This window comes from Talaromyces stipitatus, genomic scaffold (genome assembly GCF_000003125.1).
Source record: "Talaromyces stipitatus ATCC 10500 scf_1105507295517 genomic scaffold, whole genome shotgun sequence".
NCBI classification, from domain to species: Eukaryota; Fungi; Ascomycota; class Eurotiomycetes; order Eurotiales; family Trichocomaceae; genus Talaromyces; species Talaromyces stipitatus.
Window position 1 is genome coordinate 429986 of NW_002990121.1, and position 22168 is coordinate 452153.

Sequence of the window (22168 nt, forward strand, 5' to 3'; positions counted from 1 at the left end):
CTTTCCCCATTTGGGTAGAATATTAGAATACAAGCTGTATTAGAGTATAATGCAATCTCTTTCTCTATACAGAGCCCTGCAGTGTCAGGTTGACCCTAAAAAAGTCCTTCCCTGTCGTGATTAGTCTGCTGTCAAGACTCATGGATAGGGACATTTAAAATTCTTAGCGAAGTATTTCCGAAACTGCTGACTGTCATCGAGTGACATGGACCCCAAAAAGCTGCACCGTTCCTAGTTTTGTTCACACTGTGGGAGCTAGGTGCATGCAGCAGATATTTTTATTCTTCATGTCGTGCGTAGGCTGAGTGTGTGGGAATATAATCTCTTCTATCATAATGAGTGCAGTGATCCTAAATACGCACAGTCTTCTTTCAGCACCATCAATCTATCCAGTACTAACCAATAAACTTGATTAACCCAATGTTGGCTCCTTAAGTGCATTGATGAGCTATGAAGGTCAAGCAAAGAGAACATTAGTGGCAGATACTCAGCATTCTGCCATGTCTCGGCTGTCATCGCTGAGCCGCAAGAGATAAATTATTGTCTGTTGTGCTGAATGATCCTGGGAATTTGACGAGGCTCGTAAAGGAGGGATGTCTTGTATCGAGTCATATCTACCCAATATAGAAAGAAGCACGGCTCTCGTCTTGCCTACTAAATAGTCGCCGAATACAACTACATCGAATCAGCATGTTTCAGGAATGGAAGGCAGATTCTGTCTTGCTGATTTTCATTTTCTTTTCATCCTAGCATCTAATCATAAATTTAAGTATCTTCCACCAGGCCAGTAACAATGTAAAAAGAAGCAGGATGATACCTTGCAAATACACGCTCGTTTACATTTAACTCATAACTTCCATTTACGCTATCATGAGACTTCTTACCTTTTTCTTATTTGCAGCACCTCTCCTCGCCCACCCTACAGTGAATGCTGATGAGAAGGCACAACTCCAGGAAAGGGCACCTTCTTTCGAATGGACTGCATGGGGCGACTCATATGCCTCTGGTGTTGGCTCTGGAAGCTACACTTATGGACGCCGGTGTCTACGCTATGACCAAGCTTACCCCGTTTTGATCGAAGATGACCCAGATAACCTGCTATCTGGATCAGGAGGCACGTTTAACAACGTCGTCTGCTCCGGGGCTAAAGCTGAAGAGGTAGAGGAATACCAGTTCTATACGGAAGATCAAGACTCTGGTCAACCCAACTGGCAATTCTATCCAAGGCCAAGCAGTGGTAAACCCACGATGGGCACACTCAGTGTCGGCGGAGATGACATTGACTTTCCAGGCATTTTGAATAATTGCATCATGGATGGATTTCCGTGAGTTGAACAGACCAAGTTCCCTCCTCCCCCTTCCTTGGGAACGGTTGTCTGAGAGATTAAGACTAACACCTCTCTAAGATGGCCTTTAAGTTCAGGTTTCACACAGCGTACTTGCGACGAGCAGAGGGATCTATCATGGTCTTTGATTTGTCAAGACGGGGACAAAAACACGCCAAGCATTGATTTGATATCCAAGATAGATTCAGTGATCAAAAAGATCGTCCAATATGGCCAGAGTGCAAGCGGTAGTAGCTTTCGACTTTACGTGACTGGTTATGGTCGATTTTTCAACGATCAAGACACCGGCTGCGATACTGTGACCTTTGCGAGAACAGCAAACCCTAACCCTGATCGCCAGCAGCACACTTTGTTGACTACGGACTTGCGTTCCGACTTCAACGCGATGAGTCTGACGTTGAATGCTGCGATTCAACAGGCCGTTAACCAAAATAGTGGAAGCAATGTTAAGTATGTTGACATCGACGGCTTGATGGGAACAGGACACCGCTTCTGCGAGCCAGGTATCCAGGAACCAGACCAGAACAACCCTAACCTGTGGTTCTGGCACTATCCTTACAACCAGAATGACGATTCGACGAACCCAACCATCGCATATTTGAACAGCGTTGAGCAGAACAACGTCAACACCCTCGCCTGGAATCAAAGTTCGACACTTTGGACAGACTATCTCGCTGATTTCTGGACAAAGGTTGATTATGACCAGCTGAATCGGACAGTAGGTGACAACGCGACTGCCCAGTTAGATATTTGGCCAGATGTCATTGGCTACCGCGCGAAGGTGTTTCATCCACAAGTGGCTTTTCATCAGGCCATATACAAAGCAATCGTAACACAGTATATTTCAGACACTAAGCCCTCCTATGCCAAAGGCACATGTTGCTTCCATCTCGATGAGTGGGAAAACTGCAACCCGGAATCAGATGATTTGTATGCAAATATAACCCTTCTCGATAACAACAAGAATGTCATATACCAGACGCCAGGGTCAGATTTCCAAAATGGCGATCTGGGTGACCCAATCAACGTTGGCAACGGTACTACTGTACAAGGCCCTCTCCCCTATTCACTCGCCATCACTGGGGAACATGAGCATGACTATATTCAGTTTACCTATGGAAGTCTGAGCTGGCAAAGCAAAGAACCGAATGGAGGAGCACAATGTACCGTCGGCGGTTGGAATCCTCGTGACGGACCTGAGTGTGAGATTATCGACTACGCCGCAGCGGAGAACCAGATGGATTGCTGTTTCCCATGTTAGATACACTATCGCAGATTGTGTATTGAGAAGCAGTTGCTCCAAGTTGAGGTGCTTTCTGGATCACAGAAGTTTGAGGATTTGAGATTAGGACAGGCGATCTAGAGTTCTAGATGTGGAATGCTGATTTTACTCTTTTCTATTGAGGTATAGGACTCTTGTCTAGGCCTGGAGCTGAAGGGAAGTCAGAGCTGGGATTTGAAGATATAGAAATGTACTATAGAATTAAAAATCCTAGTAAATTGAAGATACAGTCATATGAGGGAGGCAGATACTGGGGGTAAAAACAAGCCGCAAAGTTAGCTATAGATATATCAACTACTCTGCTTCCTACGTATCTAGAGTTCTTTCCTCTGGGTTGATTAATGGCCGGCGCTCATCAGTAAATTTGATCGTGCCATCAAACCCTATTCTACCACTATAGAGTAGAATCATACCTTGGTCAATCGCAAAGATAGCATTGTTGACACAGGCCCATCCCACCCAAGGGTACCATTCCAGCAATATGGCCGGCTTTGATCCGAGCTGCCACATATTAGGGGGAAGAATCAATCTGAACGGCCATGAGATGGCAAGAAGGAGAAATGTGAAGAAATGAAGACCAAGTGTCCAGTTGCTTAGGGCATTTGGATGACCTGCAGATGGCATGACACGAACCTGGTAGAAGAAGGCGACAACGGCCATGAGCGTAAAGAGAGGATTGATGACAGTTGCATTGATGTTGCGTATAATATTGAAGGCCACGTCTTGCGGGCGACCTCCTGCAACAACAGAGAGGATAAACGAGAGCACATGCAAGATCCACAGCGATACTGCCACCTTTTTAGAAAGGACGCTAGATGCAGGCCCAGGCCTCGTGGTTGAAGTGGGCAGATAGATGATCAGTGCAAAGCTGTTGAAATTTTTTGTTTAGTCTACAAGAAAGAGACAATTATTGATTGCCTTCAACATACAGAAATAGTGAACAAATCCACTGGATAAGAATCTGGGAGAGGTTGAGCCAGTCCCGTGTAGAAGGTGGTGTGCTGATAGGAACACCGTATTCCATGAGCGGTGCAGATTTGAAGAGATAGTACATGGTAGCCATTTGAACCTGGGCCACCAGTGTCATAGTAAGGATGCTGGCAATTGAGATGCCGGCCGATGAGCCCACAGTGAGCAGGCACTGATATTGAGGGATGTAAGAAATAATCGTCACTACAATAAGCGACACACTAAGAAGATTGGAGGGAGCCATGGTGCAGCAAAAATATGAGAAATAAGGTGTATGTATAGCAAATATGTAAGAGATCAAATAGATGATGGAAGAAAAACAGTATCCTCACTATATGACATTGGAATAGGCAGTCATGTTACAGTCTCTATTGGAATCTTTTGGTACTAGTCCGAACGGGGTTAGGCTCTGGTAGGTGAGAAATAATTGACTCTGGAGTAGAGATCGGGCAACCGCCGTTGTAATAGGAAGATAAATCTAGGGCGACCGACAAAGAGGATCAACTGGCATTGATAGACGGAGATGAGATTCGATTCAGAGGATACAACGGAGGATTTGAGTGCAGGGTGGACTCAATGGAAGAAGATTCGCCTGAGGAGGGGACGATGCGATCTGGGCGCGTCGTGACACTATCAACAAGAGCACGGGAAGTCTTGGTCGATACTAACAATAGTACCAAAACGTCAGAAAACCACAAGTCAAACCAATGGAACTACCAAGGTCAAAAGAGCGGCTGATATTATTGAAGAGAGACAACAGAGTAAAGATGGAGATGAAGAATTCCTCCTCAAGATGTATTGATTTCTATTTGTTTGAATAGCGATCTTACGAATCACTATACGGCGCTGTAGCACGCCGTCGATTCGTACGCGAACTGGTCGGGATTACTATTCTCCGTGCGCTAGAGCGACCAACACCATATAATGTATCTAGGCACCCCGGCCCCCCCTAGTTTCGGGGGTCAGTCTTTTATAATATTACATTTCGTGCTATATAGCAAGGCTCACCACGTAGGGCAGTTGGATCGCCCTAGCTTACGATATCCTACGCTTCGTGATACGGGACGTAGCTAAACCAACACTATTGTAAGGCCTAGATAGGCAAAGTGCTCAAATTCCGTGGTGAATATCAAACTGTTAGATTGTATGTAACAATCTCTAGCGGTTTATCTCAACGTATCAAATTATGTATGCACAAGATGTGGGAATCCTTGATCCTTGTTGTTCTTTTTCTTGTCTCTAAGTACAGTCCAGGTGGAAGATATCTTTTACCCCCTATTCGGTGGATCCGTGTGTGGCTCGCTATTATTGGCTGACAAATCTCCTCTATCTGATTGGTTGAATCAGCTTAGCTAATCCAACACAAACCTAGCGCGTTTCGGCACTGGATATCAGTTAGTCCAACGCGGCACGTGCGTGCCGCGTTTATATGTAGCTAGCTATCCCCCGTCCCCCTTACTCTTGGAAAGGCTTCGATTTCGAGTTGATAGGCGACTTCCTTACAATTATTTATATCAAACAGTCAGAGGCTCAAAATCCTCAACCCTCTCTACCACCTAGCCCCCAGGAGTGCGGCCTTTGATGCGTCTCAACGCGTCGGCAACACACCCAAGGAAAGAGTTAATTTAAAACGCTATTATTTAGACTATTTTAACAAGCATATCAATTAATATATTGCTAATTACAAGGGCACAGGGGATGACAACAATGAGGAACTGCCAGAAGAACTCTTATTAGCTGCTGATAACCTTATTTTGACAGATAATTATAAATCTAGATCTACACACGATGCCTTATTGTCGGAACGTGAATATCAAACCCTACGCGTTTCGGCACCGGACTACTTAGTCTCACGTGGCACGTGCGTGCTGCGTGTATATCTAACTAGCTATCCCCCGTTCCCCCTCGTTCTTAGGAGTAAGTCACAATATTAGGAATCAAGATATCTTCATATTGTCAGGCTCATTAGGCCGCTTCGTGTTCGCGCCTTACTACCATCTATGCTTCGTGATACGGACCGTAGTTAAACCAACACTTATTAACCCTATTCACAGCCACATTCTTTACAACGCACAATGACAACAACATGAACCATGGTCTATTAATAACTATGGAACTAGCAAGCTATTCCGCTTCGCACTGGATTACCTCACTATTCCTGAAGCCTGATTTAGAAACTGATCTATACAAAACCAACAAAGTAACTCTCAAGATTCTAACTGTGATGGACGCTCAAGGCCCAGAAACAACTTGTCATGGGATGGAGGCCTTATGGGGAAAGCGGTCTAAAATGGCAGAATTGCAAGATCATATCAACCAACTTGTTTGTAACTTAGGCCTTCCCTTCCTCTTCTCCCAAGCTTAGGATTATCATTAGAATAGGCTTATTGAGACGTCACACTAACTGTGACATTTGCTCAGGCCTAAACTCTAGGGTAGCTCATCTTCAAGAAACTAAGCATACAGAAAAGAAGGAGAAAGGAAAAATCAGTGTGTGAGCTCGCTACAGCCCTTTGTAAGCGCGTATGGCCTCGTCGGTGCCTAAATAGGAAGTCGTAACAACAAAGGGATATCCCGTTGTACGGCCAGCTAGGGCTTAGGGCTCAACGAGACCACGGAGCGGCACTACAACGGACCGAGCTCACACAACAGCGATTCTTGCAGCCATCACACTAACCCCCAAATCAAGTTATGTCTATCTAAATGAGGGCCACTATTCGTCAGAAAGCTTTAAGGGTATTGTTATTAATACTGGTATTATGCAACTCTCTACAGCTAGATATAGGTAATGCCTTGCTTACAAGAGAATCATCAGAAATATCAATATTGATACTACAATGGCTAGCACAGCAATAGTTTAATTTGGACCTGGTAATCTCTATTAGTCAATAGGGTTAATTGACATGCTTACACCTATTAATACTATACAGTTCTATATTCTAATAACCACGACACCATTTCTGATGTTGCTGTACGAACTTAACAGACTAAAATAAAAATTTTAATAATAGCATGAATCATACACTTCGAATGTCGCCATTTAAGGCTTTATATAGTTTTGATCCTGAATTCTATATCGATGTTGCGGACAACATCCCAGAAGAGGAGATACCTGCAGCTAAGGACTATATTTAAAAACTCTATAAACTCAGATAAGGACTGCGAGACCAGCTGAACACGGCACGGCAACGTCAAATCAAATACTATAACAAGCAACATACACCGAAGACCTTTAAAGAGGAAGCCTAGTGAAGTTATTAACACGGAATCTGAAGCTTAAAAATAAGAAGCTCCAACCTTGATTTGTTGGCCCTTTTCAAATTACAGAGGTAATAGGGTCTCAGGCATATTGACTAGCACTTCCCCAGCAATACCTATGACTTCATGATGTGTTCCTAATCTAGTTGCTCAAAGAATACCATCCTAGAAAGAAATGGGAGATGATGCCATTGCTAGAACTGGAAGATAATCCTAAGAAATATGAGGTGGAAGAGATTCAAGATAGATGAATGATAAAGGGAAAGGTTCACTACCTGATTAAGTAGACAGGATGGCCTTCAAAGTATAACCAATATGTACCGGAAGATAATATGAATGTACCTAGATTAATTCAAGATTTCAAGAAATCCTAAAAATATAAACAAATGTGAAGCCAGACCATGTACTGTAGTAGTTTTTGTCCAATATTCTTAGATTTCCTACTACATAGATCACACCAGATCTAGCAAATGTGTACTTCATGGCTCGCGTGGACGCAAGCCCTTGGAGAGGGGGATAGTTGTAACAATTAGCAGGCTTAGGGGTCTCACTATTCTAAGAAATGCACCCATGACGTCTTAAGTTGGGTTTCAGCTACAACAGGAGAAGGTTTATATGTTCAAGGGTGTTTTTAGCTCCACCTCGACTGTTGGAGCTATTCGGAAAAGGGAGATCTGGTATAAGTTATATGTCTATAAAGATAGCAGATGCTCCAGGATAGCGGAAGATAGGTGTCGGTTTATCTACGTCTAGGTCGCTAGCACTAGTCACGTAGAACAGCTATTCCGACGAGCTGACGAGCCTGATCAATATGGTATGGAATTCCTGATATTGATGACTGCCCCCCAAGAGTAAGGGGTGTGTGTGTGTGTGTGTGTGTGTGTGTGTGTATATATTTAACGGCCGTGGTTTGTGACTCGCACGCTTCCCACCGATCCCTACTGGGACATAGGCCGCCGAGGGGTAAGCCTCGGGTTTCGGGTCCTATCAGATTTATGTACAAATAAGAGACTCTTTGGCGCATTTCCATAGCTGCCGTGGTCTTACAGGGAGGTCCACTTTGAGTGGGTTTTAGGTATTTGCCAGCTGCAATGGTCTGCCTACACTCCATGACCTATTACTCCACCACTATTATAACTGAACAGTAAGTTTTGCAGAGAGGGAAAGAAAGAAGAGAAGAGAAAGAAAGAAGGAGAAGAGAAAGAAAGAAGGAGAAGAGAAAGAAAGAAGGAGAAGAGAAAGAAAGAAGGAGAAGAGAAATATAAAGGAAGAGTAGGGCTGTCTTAGCTAGGTGCTAAGGAGAGGTTGGCGAGGGCAGATATCCTCATAGAAGTGGGTCTCTGCTAGCCATGTGGCTAGCTTTTGTGCTCCTTTAGCAGTGCCTAAGAGAAAAGAGATGACCTCAGAAGGGGGCCCAGGAGGCCGAGGGGCTCGTCTCTTAGCTATATGACAGAAGAAGAAGTGCAGAGGTGCTTTTCGTGCTCTATATTGGCAGAGAAGATAAGCATCATCATGGTTAAAGCGTTTATGGTAGTCTGCAAAGTCTCTATAACCAGTATAGGCTGCAATAACATGGCTGAGATCAAGTCGGTTGAGTTAAAGCTCCCTAGGGCGTTTAGGGGAAGTGGTTATTTCTAGATCTTGATAGCTCTGTGGTGCCACCTTCTCCCATTGTGACTGAGCAGCGGATAGGGATTGAGTCTTGGCGTATCTCTTTAGCAAGGCGTATGAGGATTTGTGAGGAGCAGGAGGGATTGAGGCAGCTCCCTCTTTGGCAGCGAGATCAGCCGCTTTGTTCTCAGGGATTTTAGCGTGTCCAGGGACCCATCGGATTTGGATAGATCCACTTTTGATGTGAGGAAGCCTTTTGCGAAGTGGCTAGGCGGCTGCAAGGGTGCAGAAGGATTTAAAGATTTCTTGGGAAGATCCTGTAGAGGGAGATAGAAGGCGTATAGCAACTTCTAGATTATCAAGGCAGATCCATAGGTTAGTAGCAAATTGAGCTGTTGGGTACACTATTACTGCTTGAGCGCCAGCTAAAGCTGCTTCTGCTTCTGCGTTGAAGACCTCTTTCCCGTGTCTATATGAGAGTGAGGAGCGGAGGAACTGATGGTGTGCTTGAAGTCCAATATAGCCACCCCCTACACATCCATCTGCTAGCCTAGATCCATCTGAAAAGATTACAATATCTGAGCTAGGGATGGTACGTTGAAAAGCCATGAAATTAGCCGCTGTCTGTTCCTTAGTGCGTCCCATAGGAGCTCCTATTTAAGCTTGAGCATTCCTATAAGGCTCGCGAGGGTGCCAGAGAGCGTATTAGAGAGGGTTTATCTGTTCAGAGTTTGGGAGGGCCAGTGTACGGCGGGCAAATCAGCTGGTTTGTCGGCCGTTACTAGCGATCTGTTCTGCGCGTTTTCGAAGTGGGTGATAAGAGTCGAGACGCCATAGGTGGACAGTTGCAAGGAGGGCTATTCGATCTAGTTCAATTTCTGGTGGAGAGAATCTATGGGGTTGTACGGAAGACTGGAAGGACTGCTCTTGCGCCTATTAGTATTACTTCAGTTAGTTTCTCAAGATATTCTCCAACTCAATTTAAAATCTAGGAAGGTCTAGGGCAAGTACGTCCTGGCCACCAGGTTTCTGCGCTATAGTATGCTTTATGGAGTACACAGGCTGATACAGCCTGCTATAGTAAATTAGGTTTGACTCCTCGAACAGTATTCCCTAGAGAGCGAAGAGCGTTAGCCACAGTGAGGGCTTTAAATGCTGTTTCTCTAACATGCCATTTGAACGTTAGCTTTTTGTTAAAGAGGATTCCTAGCTATCGTAGATATAGCTGTTTAGTGTTTTCTGATATTGTAATAGATCCAGCTTTCACTGAAGATGTGTGGGTTGGGTCCTGGTCTGCTTTATATCGGGAGAAGTGAAGAAGCTCATATTTATCTAGTGTAAATATAATGCCCTCTGCAGCGCCCTAATCAAGAGCTTCTTAAAGTAAGTCTGATAAGGCTTCGCAATTAGTAGCAAGAGATGTTGAGATTGCTAGGTTGGTAGCGTTATCCGCGTAACCAAATCTGTTCCTTGGGTTTCCTAGATGGAATAGAGGCGCTATATAGAGCATGAAAAGAATGCCAGATACTGGGGATCCTTGTGGAAGACCGCAGGCAATGTCTGTTGAGGGGCCGATCTCTCCATCAAGTCGGATCTAAACTGATCTTCCAGTAGCGAAGAAGGCAATCTAGAGAACGAGATTGGTAGGCCAGCCCTGCTCACGTAGTCTGCGGATCAGTCTGCTGGGAAGCACGGAATCAAAGGCGCCTTTGACATCTAGGGTAAGGAGCGAGGCAGTCATGCCTTGATTTAGCGCTTGTTCAACATCATGTGTTAGGCATGTAGTTAGGTCAGTTGCAGATCTTAGTGGGAGAGCCCCAAATTGTTGCCTTGCTAATACTTTATAGTGTAAAGAGATCCATGCCATATTCTGTGCCACCAAGCGCTCCAGTCCTTTGCCAAGTACTGATAGGAGAGCGATTGGTCTGTATGAACTAGGTGAAGACCAATCAGTCTTTTTTGGTTTCTGAATGATTGCTAAGATTGCGTGTCGAAAGCATTTAGGATAATAACCAATCTTTAGGCACCCTTGATATAGCATTAGTACCTTATCTTTGATCAGAGGCCAGGCTACTTTGAGTATGCAGGTTGGGATTTCATCTGCGCCAGGGGCTGTGTTTCCTGCCTGAAGTACTGACTCCTCCACTTGTAGCATCGATATATCTGGGAAGTAGAGACTAGTGGAAGGCACTGCTGGGGAGTCCAGAGGTATGTCTCCTGCCTCTGCCGAGTTCTGGAGAAGATTGCGGACTAGTACGTCTCGTTTCTTGTGTACAGTAACTGCTGGGAGGCTGTTGGGCCTTAGCGGATCTTTTAGTGGAGGGCTTCGGAAGATGCCTGTAGACTTATGCCATTTACTCATGTCAAAAATATCCTTTATTTGTGTTACCGTAGAGAGCTTCTCTTGCCAAAATTGTCGTTGAGACCATCTAGTTATCCTGCGGAAGTCTGTCTTTGAGCAGAGGCCTAAGCGGTAATTGTGTAAAGCTTTCTTATAGTCTTCATTCTACCATGGTTATCCTATGCCTTGTGTCATGGTTCTCTTAGTAGAGCCTCTATATGCTCCTTGAATTGCAGATGTTAGTTTTTCAGCAAGGGCATCAAGATCTTCTTCTGTTGCGGCTGAGCTCTCGGTGCCAGCGAGATTAGAGGTGAGGAGCGAGAGGAAGGAGGTGTGGTCTAGTGTGTCAAATCTCAGTTTCTGAGCTGTTTCCTTGTATCTCTGATCCCATGGAACAGTGGTAATTAGTGGTTAATAATCAGAGGTAGCATCTAAGTGACTCGCTATGCTAGCTTTGGCTCCTGCGAGTGCCAGAGGGCTTGAGGCAAAACTGAGGTCTAACACGTTACCCCTTTCATGTGTGGGATAGTCTATGTCGGAAATAAGTACTAGACCCTGGAGATCCAGCCAGTTGATAAACAGCTCTGCAAAAGTTGTAGGGCTGCGTTGTAGCGAGGGTTGCCATCTGTTGTGTAGTAGGTTGAGATCGCCTGCAAGTATCGTTGTTTGAGGGAAATACACCTCTGGCAGGGTTGTGAGAGCTTTCGCGGCTTCACCTGCTCTGCTGCAGCCTGCTGGGGCATTATAGATGTTAACTATCAGAGCGGACTTTCCTGTGGGCAAAAAAATCTGAAAGAACAGGAGATCCGAGGCTTCTTTAGTGTCAGTTGTAAAGGGGCATAGCTAGGAGGTCCGGATGCCTTTCTTCTTTCAGACATAGGTGAGGACTCGTGGTCGGCCACTTATTGCCCAGCTATCAGTTGGGGAGAAGCATTCACATGATGGATGTTTTTTAGTGATCTGTTGGCTGAGGTCTTTGAATGTATATGGTTCTTGGATTAGGATAATATCGATGTTGCTAGTGTATGCCAATGTGAGGGCTATTTCATGTGCGTCTGGCGCGTGCCCTACATTTAACTGTAGGATTTTGAGAGGCGCCTTTTGAGTTGGATAGTGATAAATCATAGCTCCTGTTCAAGAAGAGAGGCGAACCGGTTTTGTGGTTGAGGGGTTGTAAAACAGACTGCACGAGCTGTAATGGGAGGATCTTCAGTTGGGGCGCGAGGTGGGGGGGCAAGAGTAAGGGGGACGGGGAGTGGCTAACTACATATATACGCGGCACGCACGTGCCGCGTTAGACTAACCGATATCCAGTGCCGAAACGCGCTAGGTTTGATATTCACGTTCCGACAATAGGTTTCAGTACATTGACTTTCCATACCCTACCTTGTGTGCTTTATCTTCAGTGATTCCTCTCGAATGTAATTATACATATCCCTCGTAACGTTGTTACAGAGAGCCTCATGGCTCAGCGCCAGCTTTCCCCTTTCTTCTTCTTCACACTTAGTTTTCTTCGTCGATACTGCTACGCTTAGAAATGAAGTTGTTTCTGGGCCTTGAGCGTCCATCACACTTACACATGATCCCGCTAATATGTCAACCCCGCTCAGCGATCGCGCACTGCATTCTCTTTCTTCCTCTTCTAATGTTTTGTATTCTCGTCGAATAGCTCCTAGATTAGGCATAGCAATGGATTGTTATGAGATCTGGCTTGGCACCTTCACACCCACCTCCGTACTATTTACATATCTCTAGTCCTTGTTGTTCTAGAGGGCCTGGCTCCTCTGGAAACCTTATGCCCCGGGGTTCCCCAGTGTTACGGGCTCCGCGGTCTCTTCGAAAACGCTGATTGGCCAGACTCCAGATGAAAGGATATGACACCCAACCAATAAAGAGCATTTGTCGGTCTCAGCTAACGTGTCTTTATCAGACTCGCCTGAATAAATAGTGAGCTTCTCATTGGCTGCACCTTCCTTCCGCCACCCGGCTCTCAGTCCGTTTTGAGGTATTTTTAGGAGCTACTGCATGCGACGGTCACATCAATCGCATCTTATAACCATCAGGCCAGAAGGATACAAAACTCAACCTATGAAGAGCATTTGTCGGTCACAGCTGGTTGGAAGCAGATTCGCGAAGGACCGCCAATCGCTAACTCCTAGAATTGTGATAGCTTAGGTTGCATTCAGTTCTTATAGCATCCGCAGCTCCTTCACATTAAGTCCCTGACGCTGCGGCTCAATCCCCAAAGTCGAGCAGTCTAGCAGTATCAGCCCCGTTGACCGGAGCACAGTGACGCATGTAGGGGGACCGGGTGATACACCAAGTTTTCAGCTGGCGGCACTGGCGTGCGCTACCATAACTGCCGGGTTGGGCACTGTCGTTGTTGTTCCCAATAGGCAATGGTGAGAAGGCGGCTTTTGGATGAAAGGCAAACCATGTAGGTTTGCGGCTGTGGACGAACAGCCTTGGACAGTGCAGGGATGAAGAGACGGAAATAGCAGAACTGACATGGATGCTAGAGAAGCGATGGTAAGATGGAAGGCTAGCCTCGTGGAGTTTCCTTTTTATCGAAACCCCTCTTCTTTGTACTTTCTTTTCTCGTCTGAGTTTTTTGAGTGCGCATGACAAGCAGTATGGATTATCCATTGTGTGATCGATGCAAGAAATTAGACCTGCACGTTGACAGGTTCTTGATCCGCACTGATGACTGTACGGCAACCACACTGTTCCTACAGTCTTTACGACTAACTAGCGAACCATTCCTTCTTGGTACTCTTGACGCGATCAGGGCCAGGACTAAATGTCCTCTATGCAGCCTGGTCTCTTCCACCATCCCCCAAGAATCACTTGTGGGGATACCAGAAAAGGAAACGACTTGCCATCTCATCTGGGAGCTTGACGGACGATACCGTGACTCACGGAGGCCACAGACACGACGGCTTCGTATCCGCTGGAGCGAAAAGCGCTTTAGAGCCCACGAGGCCTACCTAGTCTTGAGTGCTCCAAGCAAGTACGACAAGTCTGATCTCGATTATCCTAGTCTTCTCAACGACGAAACTCAGTTTCTGGGTCGGCGTATTGGCCCTACAGTCAATAAAACGAACCTTATCCGGGAATTCTTAAGGCTGTGCGAAAACAGCCACGATGCGTGTTGTACCAGGCAACTCGGCATCGAAGACCACTTTGCTGACACCCTTAGCCAGCCCTACTTCGGAGTCATCGATATTCGAAATGAGAGTCTTGTACCACTCCCAACATCTTGGGAAAATAATCGACTGAAGATCGAATCCTACGCCACCGTCAGCTATGTCTGGGGTAAGAGCCGAGACCATAGAACAACGTTGGCCAATATCCAAGATCGGCGGAAATCGGGCGGTCTAGCTGATACAATCTCGATGTTCCCTAAGGCGCTTCGGCAGAGCGTCAGACTTGTGAGCAGATTGGGGATCAGGTATATATGGATTGATTGCATATGCATCATCCAAGACAGCAGTCATAGCTGGAATCTCAACGCTCGCGCTATGCACTTGATCTATGGCAATTCGACCTTGACTATTTGTGCGGCAGACGGAGAGAATGCGGAGACAGGACTGTTGGCCATTGATAAGAAGCATAGCACTGATCAAAAGATCGCGAAGTGTGCGCCCGACGTCCATCTTGTGCTGCACTACCCACCAGAGACAAGTATAGAGACCTCAGTCTGGAACCAACGTGCATGGACATTTCAAGAGCGCCTCCTTTCCAGGCGCTGCCTCATCTTTACGGGCGGACAGGTTTACTTCCAGTGTCGTTCAACAAGCATGTCTGAGGACATATTCGCGGACAAAAAGGGCGAAGGATGGTCTTTGGATCTCAACGGCGCTCCGTTACAAACACTGACGCAGCTGAGTCATAGGGGATTGTGGTTCTATTGCAATTGCGTGCGTCTATACACAAATCGGAGCCTCTACGAACCTTTCGATATCCTGGCTGCATTCAGCGGAATGTGTCGGCTAATGGAGGAAACCTTCCGGTCGCCTTTTATTTTCGGCCTACCCACATCGCACTTCGATTTTGCGCTCTTGTGGGTACCAAGCGGTCGATCGCAAACATTAAAGAAGCCTGTATCTCGCGAAGAAATGTACAAGAATATGAAGTTTCCAAGTTGGTCGTGGTGCGGCTGGAAAAGCGATAACGGTATCAAATATGAGCACCAATTCGTCGAGGGCTGCGTGGCTGATATTTGCGCCTGGCTGAAGGATCATACATGGATTGATTGGCATGTCCGTGATGGATATGGAACGCCACAACGTCTATGGGATAAGGACTGGGCATCGGAGGACGCGAGCGCCGATGGGAGATGGAAGGGATATGCTGGACCAGACCACGACTCGCAACTCGAAGATAAGAGTGATGATTCTTCTGTTGATTCCTCATCTGATGATAGCGATGATTCAAAACAAGAGGGTTCCCAGATATTGCCTTCTGAAACCCAGCGCCATGTCTACAGCGATAAAGTCACAACAACTTTTGGATACGACCACCGCAGGCAATCGACTCGATTTCACATTAGGGAGGATGCAAGGTCCCGGAGACGCAGCCCACCTGTACCTCGACCCGATAGGCCAGCGTTAGACCCCTTTGGCCGACCAGTTGAAAGCAGAGCCCTGGCTCGTACCAAAGTCTTCTCCGAGACGGGCGTCGAGTTCTTACCCAAGACAAACTTCGTGTTGACCTTGCCGGAGTATCCATTCCACGTTCCTCCTGCCGAATCAAAATGTCGCAATGGCTCTCACAGAGAGTTTCCGGATCTGCCCATTTTGCAGTTTTTTACTTGGTGGAGCCAGTTCTACGTTATAGACATTTCTTCAGAAGAGGTTACGGACACTGCTGATCAGGGATTGCTTAACGGGGTACCAAGCCAAAAGGAGATCGATGACGGGAACAGTGATACGGACGGCGGAAAACCCTGTCGATGCCATATCATTGATCAGCACGGTGATAAGTGTGGAAGTATTCTTTTGGACTCGCAGTGGTTGAAGAAACAAACGATATCAAAGTTCGAATTCATAGCTATTTCGGAGGCCAAGACATTTACACCGGAGGAGATGCCGGATTGGACGTACTACATTCCGAAGGAGAGGATAGATTCGGAGTGGGACGTGTACTTCGTCCTCTTGGTTGAACATTATCCAAAGGAAGGACTTTGGAGAAGAGTCGCGTTGGGGAAAGTATTCCAGGCTGCCTTTGATCAATCATTGTGCTGGAAGGAAATCATTCTTGGATAATATCCGGATTCCGAAGTTGGTTACAAGTGGTTAAGCAACTCAAACTTCATCGTTTGTTAGCAGATTTAACATTTTCTGTTCGTGAATATTCTTTCGTTCTCATTGCTGTACTAACTATCCAGTCTTGGAACACCTTCCATATAGAAGCCTGCAATTTAACCAGTGCATTTACTGTCCAATTTGCAAAGACAGCATAGGGGCGCGTATTCGGTCCTGGCTTTAGGATAAACTCGAAGCACTACGAAGCCGGCTGCAGGGCTGACGGAGTTGGCCAGGCCGACAGATGGTACATCGCCCCCGGTTTACCTAATCGTTCAATTAATAACTATAGAATCCTGAGGGTTTTTCAGCCTCGAACTTGCGGTGATTACGTATATACTTGCTACCTAGTCAATGCCTAACTTTCTGCAATTAACCGGGCACATGATGATTTGTGTTGCCTTATGCTGGACACAATCTCCTCAGTAGATTCGGAAGTCATTGATGTGGCTATCTGAACAGCAAAATTCTCAATGATTTTAAATCACGTTCTCATATCTAGGGGGACGATTCCTATATCAGAAAAGTTCCAACCCCTCATGGTAATGCGTGGCGAGCTCTGGTTGGCTCAATATAGGTGTCACTTCCTAATCGGCAACGTGCATGGACCGAATTCCAAGGTTGATTTCGACTCAACGAGGTGGATTATAGGATGAATCAGGTACCTGGTTACGCAGTTAGCCTAGAAGGCTGTGTCGTACCAGACGATGTGATATCTGTACCTCGCTCATAACTTAGGGCTGCAACAAATCGTGATCACGTGGGATGTTAGGCGTATTTCTAATGTCATCTACCTTAATATATCGTATAACACGGGGCTAGGTAACCGTGCAGCGTATTCCTATTTCTTTATCGTCGAGCCTCCACAGCATTCACTTTCAAGGCTGTTCCGCTTAATACAAAGAGCAAGTTATATCATTTCGCGATGGTCGACCCTCTCTCAGTCATTGGGAGTGCGATGGCTGGAATACAGCTTGTATCGGCGGCTGCACAGGCACTGCTTGCTACTATCAAGCTGATGAATGATCTGAAGGACGTGCCCGAAAGGCTTGCCTTACTCCTGAACGAAGTGGACGACTCCATATCACGCCTTTGTTACTGTTGTAATGAAGGATCGAAGCTTTTCCATAACCTAGATCCTTCTCAACAGGAGCGTCTCTCTCGAACTACGAGCGCGATTTATCCTGCTTTGCAAGATATACACAAGATGTTAACACCTCTACTGGGCAGTAGTCGAACTAGGGCATCATCGGTTCGTCGTTTGTGGAAATCAGTCCTGTCGCTGAAAGTCGAAAAAGAGCTGTCAGAAAGGTTACAAAGGCTGAACAGGCTCAACCTAGAGGTGATTCGTGAGCTTGGAATAGTCGGGTTAGAAGTGCAAGTGAACACACAGGGGATCGTCATAGCGAACGATCTAACCTCAAGGGATGGGTTTTCCAATATCGAAGCCAAGATGGATTTACTGCGAAACGACTTTCAGAACTTCACTATTTCGATGCACCGAGCAACACCTGTTACGTCCAAAACCTCGGGCTATTTCATCGATCCAGAGAAGCAGAATTTATCACTTGCGGACGGATTGAACGAAAACAGCTGGAGCTTGAATAGCAGGCCAGACCACTATTCAGATAGCATTTCAGGATCAACCTTAGGCACTCAGACGCCACCCGAAGGAGAAAGCCTCTCCCAGCAAAAAGCAGAACAGTTACGTCGGTATCTTGCCGGGCGCTTTGAAACCGCTATCATATCTGGACCTAACCAGGTATCAACGAGCACCCTCCCAAATGCAAATCTTGAATTTGTCCTCTTCAGCATCCGGACTTTCTACACAGTGGGAAATTTTGATGCATCACCAACCATAACGAAGACCAAGTTCTGGGAGGATACAGACCTAGCCATATACCTAATGAAGGCCTCAAAGGGGGATAAACGTGGCGCAGGCCGGAGCAAGGTTCGAGCGTTCCAACTTCTCAAGAAGTCAACAGTGGACACAACCTACACCATGAGCCAGGGCACAGCCACTATCCTAATCGAGCTGCTGAGTACACTGTCACCCATCAACACCACCGCGTGCCCTGAGGTTCGAAAGAATCTGATCGTCTATTTGAGTGAACAAGCAAGGACTCAGTTATCATGCAATCACCCAATCGCGCTCGTACTACACGCGCTCAAGAACGACAATGGTGACAACGACCTCGCGCTCCGCGCGCTCACATTCATCACTGAGCGACTTCGCGCTACATTAGGTCCCATCCATGATCTAACACAGCTCGCAACCAAGCGTCTATGTGCGCTTCTACGCCGCAGTGGTGACTTGTCCGAGACGCTACGAGTGACCCGTGACGGTATACGCGCCATTCGCGCCTTACAAGCACCCGGTTCGCTGCAAGAGCGCTGGCTCTCGCGCCAGCTTGAGCATGTGTATACGCGCCAGTGCGACTGGGAAGCTGCTCTGAGTGTATGCTTCGACATCATAGGACAGCAGCGGCTGGATACCTCAGAGCCAGACCCGTTGTACCATGATGAGTGCGCAGTATACACGATGGAGGACATTGCGGAGACGTGCGAGCGTGCTGGAAACTTGGGCCAGGCAGTTGCTTGGCTTAAACAAGCCAGGATCAGTGGTGGCATGGTTTGGGGTAATGGGGATGCTCTGGCACATATTCAAGATAAGCTGCACGAGTTGTTGAGACAGATGGGGAAGGAAGATGAGCTGAGGTTTTGGGGTGTATCGTCAGGCCCTGTAACCAATTGTGAATAAGTTGGAGGAACATACATAGGTAGGTCAGACGTCGGGAGGATCGTTATGGAATAGTCCTGAACAGGAGGGTTTTCAATTTTTCCTGATAGGGTTCGTCCTCACCCTGACCCTAACATAGGCTCCGGCCCTGCTCCATGAATATTCAACATTTTTGCTGCTTCTTGCTGTTCTCTGTTTTGCCGATTGCTTCTTCAGCGATCCATTTCCTTGATTCCATAGTTGTTCGAATAGACACTTATTGTTTCCTAATTCTTCGGAATGCAGATAGGACCCTATGGGAGATCTCCCAAAGTAGCTGGCTGATCGCCCGCTAGAAGCACATGGCTTCCATTCTTCTGTGGGGCACAACCCAGCCACGAGGGGTGCCTCACAGGGGAGTGGCATCCATGGTGTGAATCAGCAGAGCGACGATCTATGGAGAATGAAAAGCGAGCTGGAATCGCTTAGGACCATGATGAGCCAGCTTCTTCTCCGGAATCGATTCTAACCTGCTTGCAATTGCGCACTGCTTTGACCAGATTATTGAGTTTGCTTTTTATGCTCTTAGATACTGAGATATCATATACAGACTGTACTAGCATCACAATAACATCTATTCTGCATTTCTTCCTAGATCTTTAGCATAGCACATTGAACTGTTCGTTCTGTCTGGGACAAGGCGACCAGGATGACATATTCACACTACGAAGTAGCTTATCTCAATAGTTGGGAATAGTCTCAACTATTCTTCGTATAACGTATTTTCATTTTCCAACTGCACCTTAAATTTCTAATTTTCTAATATGCAGACTCATTTGATTAACTAATCTTCACCATATTAAATTGCGGTGAATTGTGATCAATGAAAATTACGTCTATATTCATGAAATACAATACAAAACAATAATATGTCAAACTGCAGATAGGCTGAACCGGCACCTGCTCGCAGCCTATTAGTTGGAAGTTTTCCAAAGGAGTCTAGAGCTTGAGTAACTCTGCGCGCCCAGTAGAACGCGTCCCTATTCATATTGTGCCTAGGAAGCAGAGAACTTGGTGCTTCACTATGGAATTACGGCTGTTCCGGCTGAGATGTGGGATACGTTACATCTGAACGGCTTCTAATAGAGGCGGAGGATCTTTGAACACTTTGAAACGCGGAAAGGCACCTGGCAAAATGCGTCGGCATATCGGTCGTTATTCTCGCCGATATATAAAGCCACTTACTCCAATATGAGGATCATAGAACCCTCTGCGCCGGGGTTTGGGCGATAAGGCTTGCTGCTGAGAATCGAAGACCCAAAATTAATTGATCCTGAAAAAGTTAGACAAGTGCGTAGGGACGGTAAGATTTGAAGCCAAAAATAATCCAAACCACGTCATTTGTCTTAAATTTCAACCACTTTCCCTTGGAGCTGAAGCAAGTCACAGTTTTGGGTCATTTTCAGGCACAAGATCTTCGCGGTTTTAGGATCCGAAGTACGATTCTTGGTTTGGGGGTGAAAACTACCGAGCCCGAATCCACAATTAACCGATTTCGTTAGTGTGCAGAGAGTGGCCTCGGCACATGAGTCTGAGCTTGATAGGAGCGAAGTAAACAAGCCATAAACTTGATGGAATGCGCTCTGATTAGGAAAATATTGTGGCATATGGATGTAAGCACGGTTTGTTTTAAAGTACTCACTGGTGACCGAGCCGCTAGAGCGGACTGTTTGATTACAGAGCTTTCGCGCATAATTAAATACATTATTCCTAACTTCGACGCAAATCATCTATCATCATCTCCCATCACTAACGCTAAGAAAAGCATCAAGATCATCGTTATTATTTCAGTATCAACATCAAAAATCATTCGTTGTGTCTTGTTTGAAAATAAAAGACCTGGATATTGCCACCATCATTACCTCGTCTTTGTTCTATCCCGGAACGAGATTGCATCTGCCATTGCACAAGTCAACAATCGCAGCCTGCCCATCGTTACTCGGTCAATATTATAATTCTCTTGTTGAGTTAACGTCCTTTGAGACTGGCCTGCGATCACTGTCACAAGAGAAAGCAGCGATGCCTGCGAACGGGCATCAATGACGACAGGTTATGCGAACGGTGCAGAGACGCGGGCGCCCACTGTGTCTACAGTACCGTAAGCCAAATGGGACGACCGAGCAATAAGTCTGAACAAAAGCGATTGAAATTTAGGGAGGCTAATGGAGTGGCTACAGAGGGTTGTAAGTCATTTTACCAAAAATTACCTACTTTTTGTGCAGTTCCGTCTGACTCATTCTCCCCTCCTTCGACCACTATTGCAAATCGACGTGAACACTAGGAGATTACATAGCACTATGGAGGCAGCCTCATTGACATGTAAGCACTCTATTTCCCCTTCAAAATCGTTACAGTTCTCTGATACAATGTTGTCTTTGAGTTTTCCTTCTATGCACGATTTGAGTTTAGCCAGTACAAATGTGTATTTCAGTTATGATCAAATCCCGTTACTACAATCATGGCAGTACTACCAGCAAGCTGTCTCTAAATACACGATAATCACTTCACCAGAGCATCTTTTTTCTTCTCTCCTAACTGCTCCTGAGTTGTGATCTTGGGGTGCAGCATCACAAAATGACAGTCTATCTGGCTCACAATCGCATGAGAATGCTGCGATATTCACGGGGCAAGTTGATCAGTGTCAGCAGCCGCAACCGCAACACATTCATGCATTTGATAATGACAGTGGGCTCGATGGCAGTACATTGTCCAGTGGAAATTGAGTATTAGAGTGGCCGTGAATAGCAATCAGCCGATCTATTACTGCTGGTGACATCCACTCAACAGCCCTGCATCCTCTGGCAATTATATCACATCTTATGTACGCCAATTGCATGTGTCTCCCTTTCCTATCACTGCCTATATATTCAAGATTCATATTTTATTCCATACTTCTGTATAGTGCACTTTTCACGTTCTCCGTCAGAGGATGTCTCCCTGGTCAAACAGAGCAGGCCAAATCATGTGCCTGGAGTCTGACGGAAATAATATAATATCAGAGGGAATAGATTGCTGTCAATTGGACTACACCCGGAAATAACCTGTCCGATCTTCAGCGCAATCCAGTATAAAAAGCTAGTTGTGATATATTAAAGTTTACTACTACAATGAACAACATTAACCCTAGATGTTGTTAGAGAGAAAACGACGCTAATCTCGCTGTCAATTCTAACACAGTTGATTACACTTAGGTGTTTTAGTTAGACTATTGTGATGATCCGGATCAATCAATCTCTTGTAAAATAGGGTGGCCAGCCCAGGCCATTATCAAATTCT

General features: G+C 45.9%; 6 protein-coding genes across 6 annotated transcripts, besides 5 other annotated features; 3 read left to right on the forward strand and 3 right to left on the reverse strand.

The window, feature by feature from the left end:
* Positions 1 to 870: 870 nt before the first annotated feature.
* TSTA_001640 (esterase family protein) lies at positions 871 to 2607 on the forward strand (the record flags this gene model as incomplete). Its single annotated transcript, XM_002487702.1, has 2 exons — positions 871 to 1325; positions 1407 to 2607. 2 exons carry the CDS (start codon positions 871 to 873, stop codon positions 2605 to 2607), a joined length of 1656 nt encoding a protein of 551 aa, XP_002487747.1.
* Positions 2608 to 2934: 327 nt separating this feature from the next.
* Positions 2935 to 3841, reverse strand: TSTA_001650 (uncharacterized protein; the record flags this gene model as incomplete). The annotated part of the gene is made up of 2 exons (XM_002487703.1): positions 2935 to 3496; positions 3558 to 3841. 2 exons carry the CDS (start codon positions 3839 to 3841, stop codon positions 2935 to 2937), a joined length of 846 nt encoding a protein of 281 aa, XP_002487748.1.
* Positions 3842 to 6585: 2744 nt separating this feature from the next.
* Positions 6586 to 6607: a sequence feature (AT_rich).
* Positions 6608 to 7713: 1106 nt separating this feature from the next.
* Positions 7714 to 7745: a microsatellite.
* Positions 7746 to 8012: 267 nt separating this feature from the next.
* Positions 8013 to 8127: a sequence feature (GA-rich).
* Positions 8128 to 8370: 243 nt separating this feature from the next.
* Positions 8371 to 9351: a mobile genetic element.
* On the reverse strand, positions 8452 to 9111 carry TSTA_001660 (uncharacterized protein; the record flags this gene model as incomplete). Its single annotated transcript, XM_002487704.1, has 2 exons — positions 8452 to 8733; positions 8815 to 9111. 2 exons carry the CDS (start codon positions 9109 to 9111, stop codon positions 8452 to 8454), a joined length of 579 nt encoding a protein of 192 aa, XP_002487749.1.
* A 10-nt stretch (positions 9352 to 9361) lies between the features above and the next one.
* Positions 9362 to 11815: a mobile genetic element.
* Positions 11219 to 11874, reverse strand: TSTA_001670 (uncharacterized protein; the record flags this gene model as incomplete). The annotated part of the gene is made up of 2 exons (XM_002487705.1): positions 11219 to 11650; positions 11684 to 11874. Coding segments are annotated over 2 exons (623 nt in total), but the record flags the coding sequence as incomplete, so codon positions are not given.
* A 1441-nt stretch (positions 11875 to 13315) lies between these two features.
* On the forward strand, positions 13316 to 16251 carry TSTA_001680 (uncharacterized protein; the record flags this gene model as incomplete). The annotated part of the gene is made up of 2 exons (XM_002487706.1): positions 13316 to 13336; positions 13543 to 16251. The coding sequence occupies 2 exons, from the start codon at positions 13316 to 13318 to the stop codon at positions 16072 to 16074; spliced, it is 2553 nt and encodes an 850-aa protein (XP_002487751.1). The 3' UTR covers positions 16075 to 16251.
* Positions 16252 to 17038: 787 nt separating this feature from the next.
* Positions 17039 to 18874, forward strand: TSTA_001690 (uncharacterized protein; the record flags this gene model as incomplete). Its single annotated transcript, XM_002487707.1, has 2 exons — positions 17039 to 17415; positions 17443 to 18874. The coding sequence occupies 2 exons, from the start codon at positions 17039 to 17041 to the stop codon at positions 18872 to 18874; spliced, it is 1809 nt and encodes a 602-aa protein (XP_002487752.1).
* Positions 18875 to 22168: the final 3294 nt, after the last annotated feature.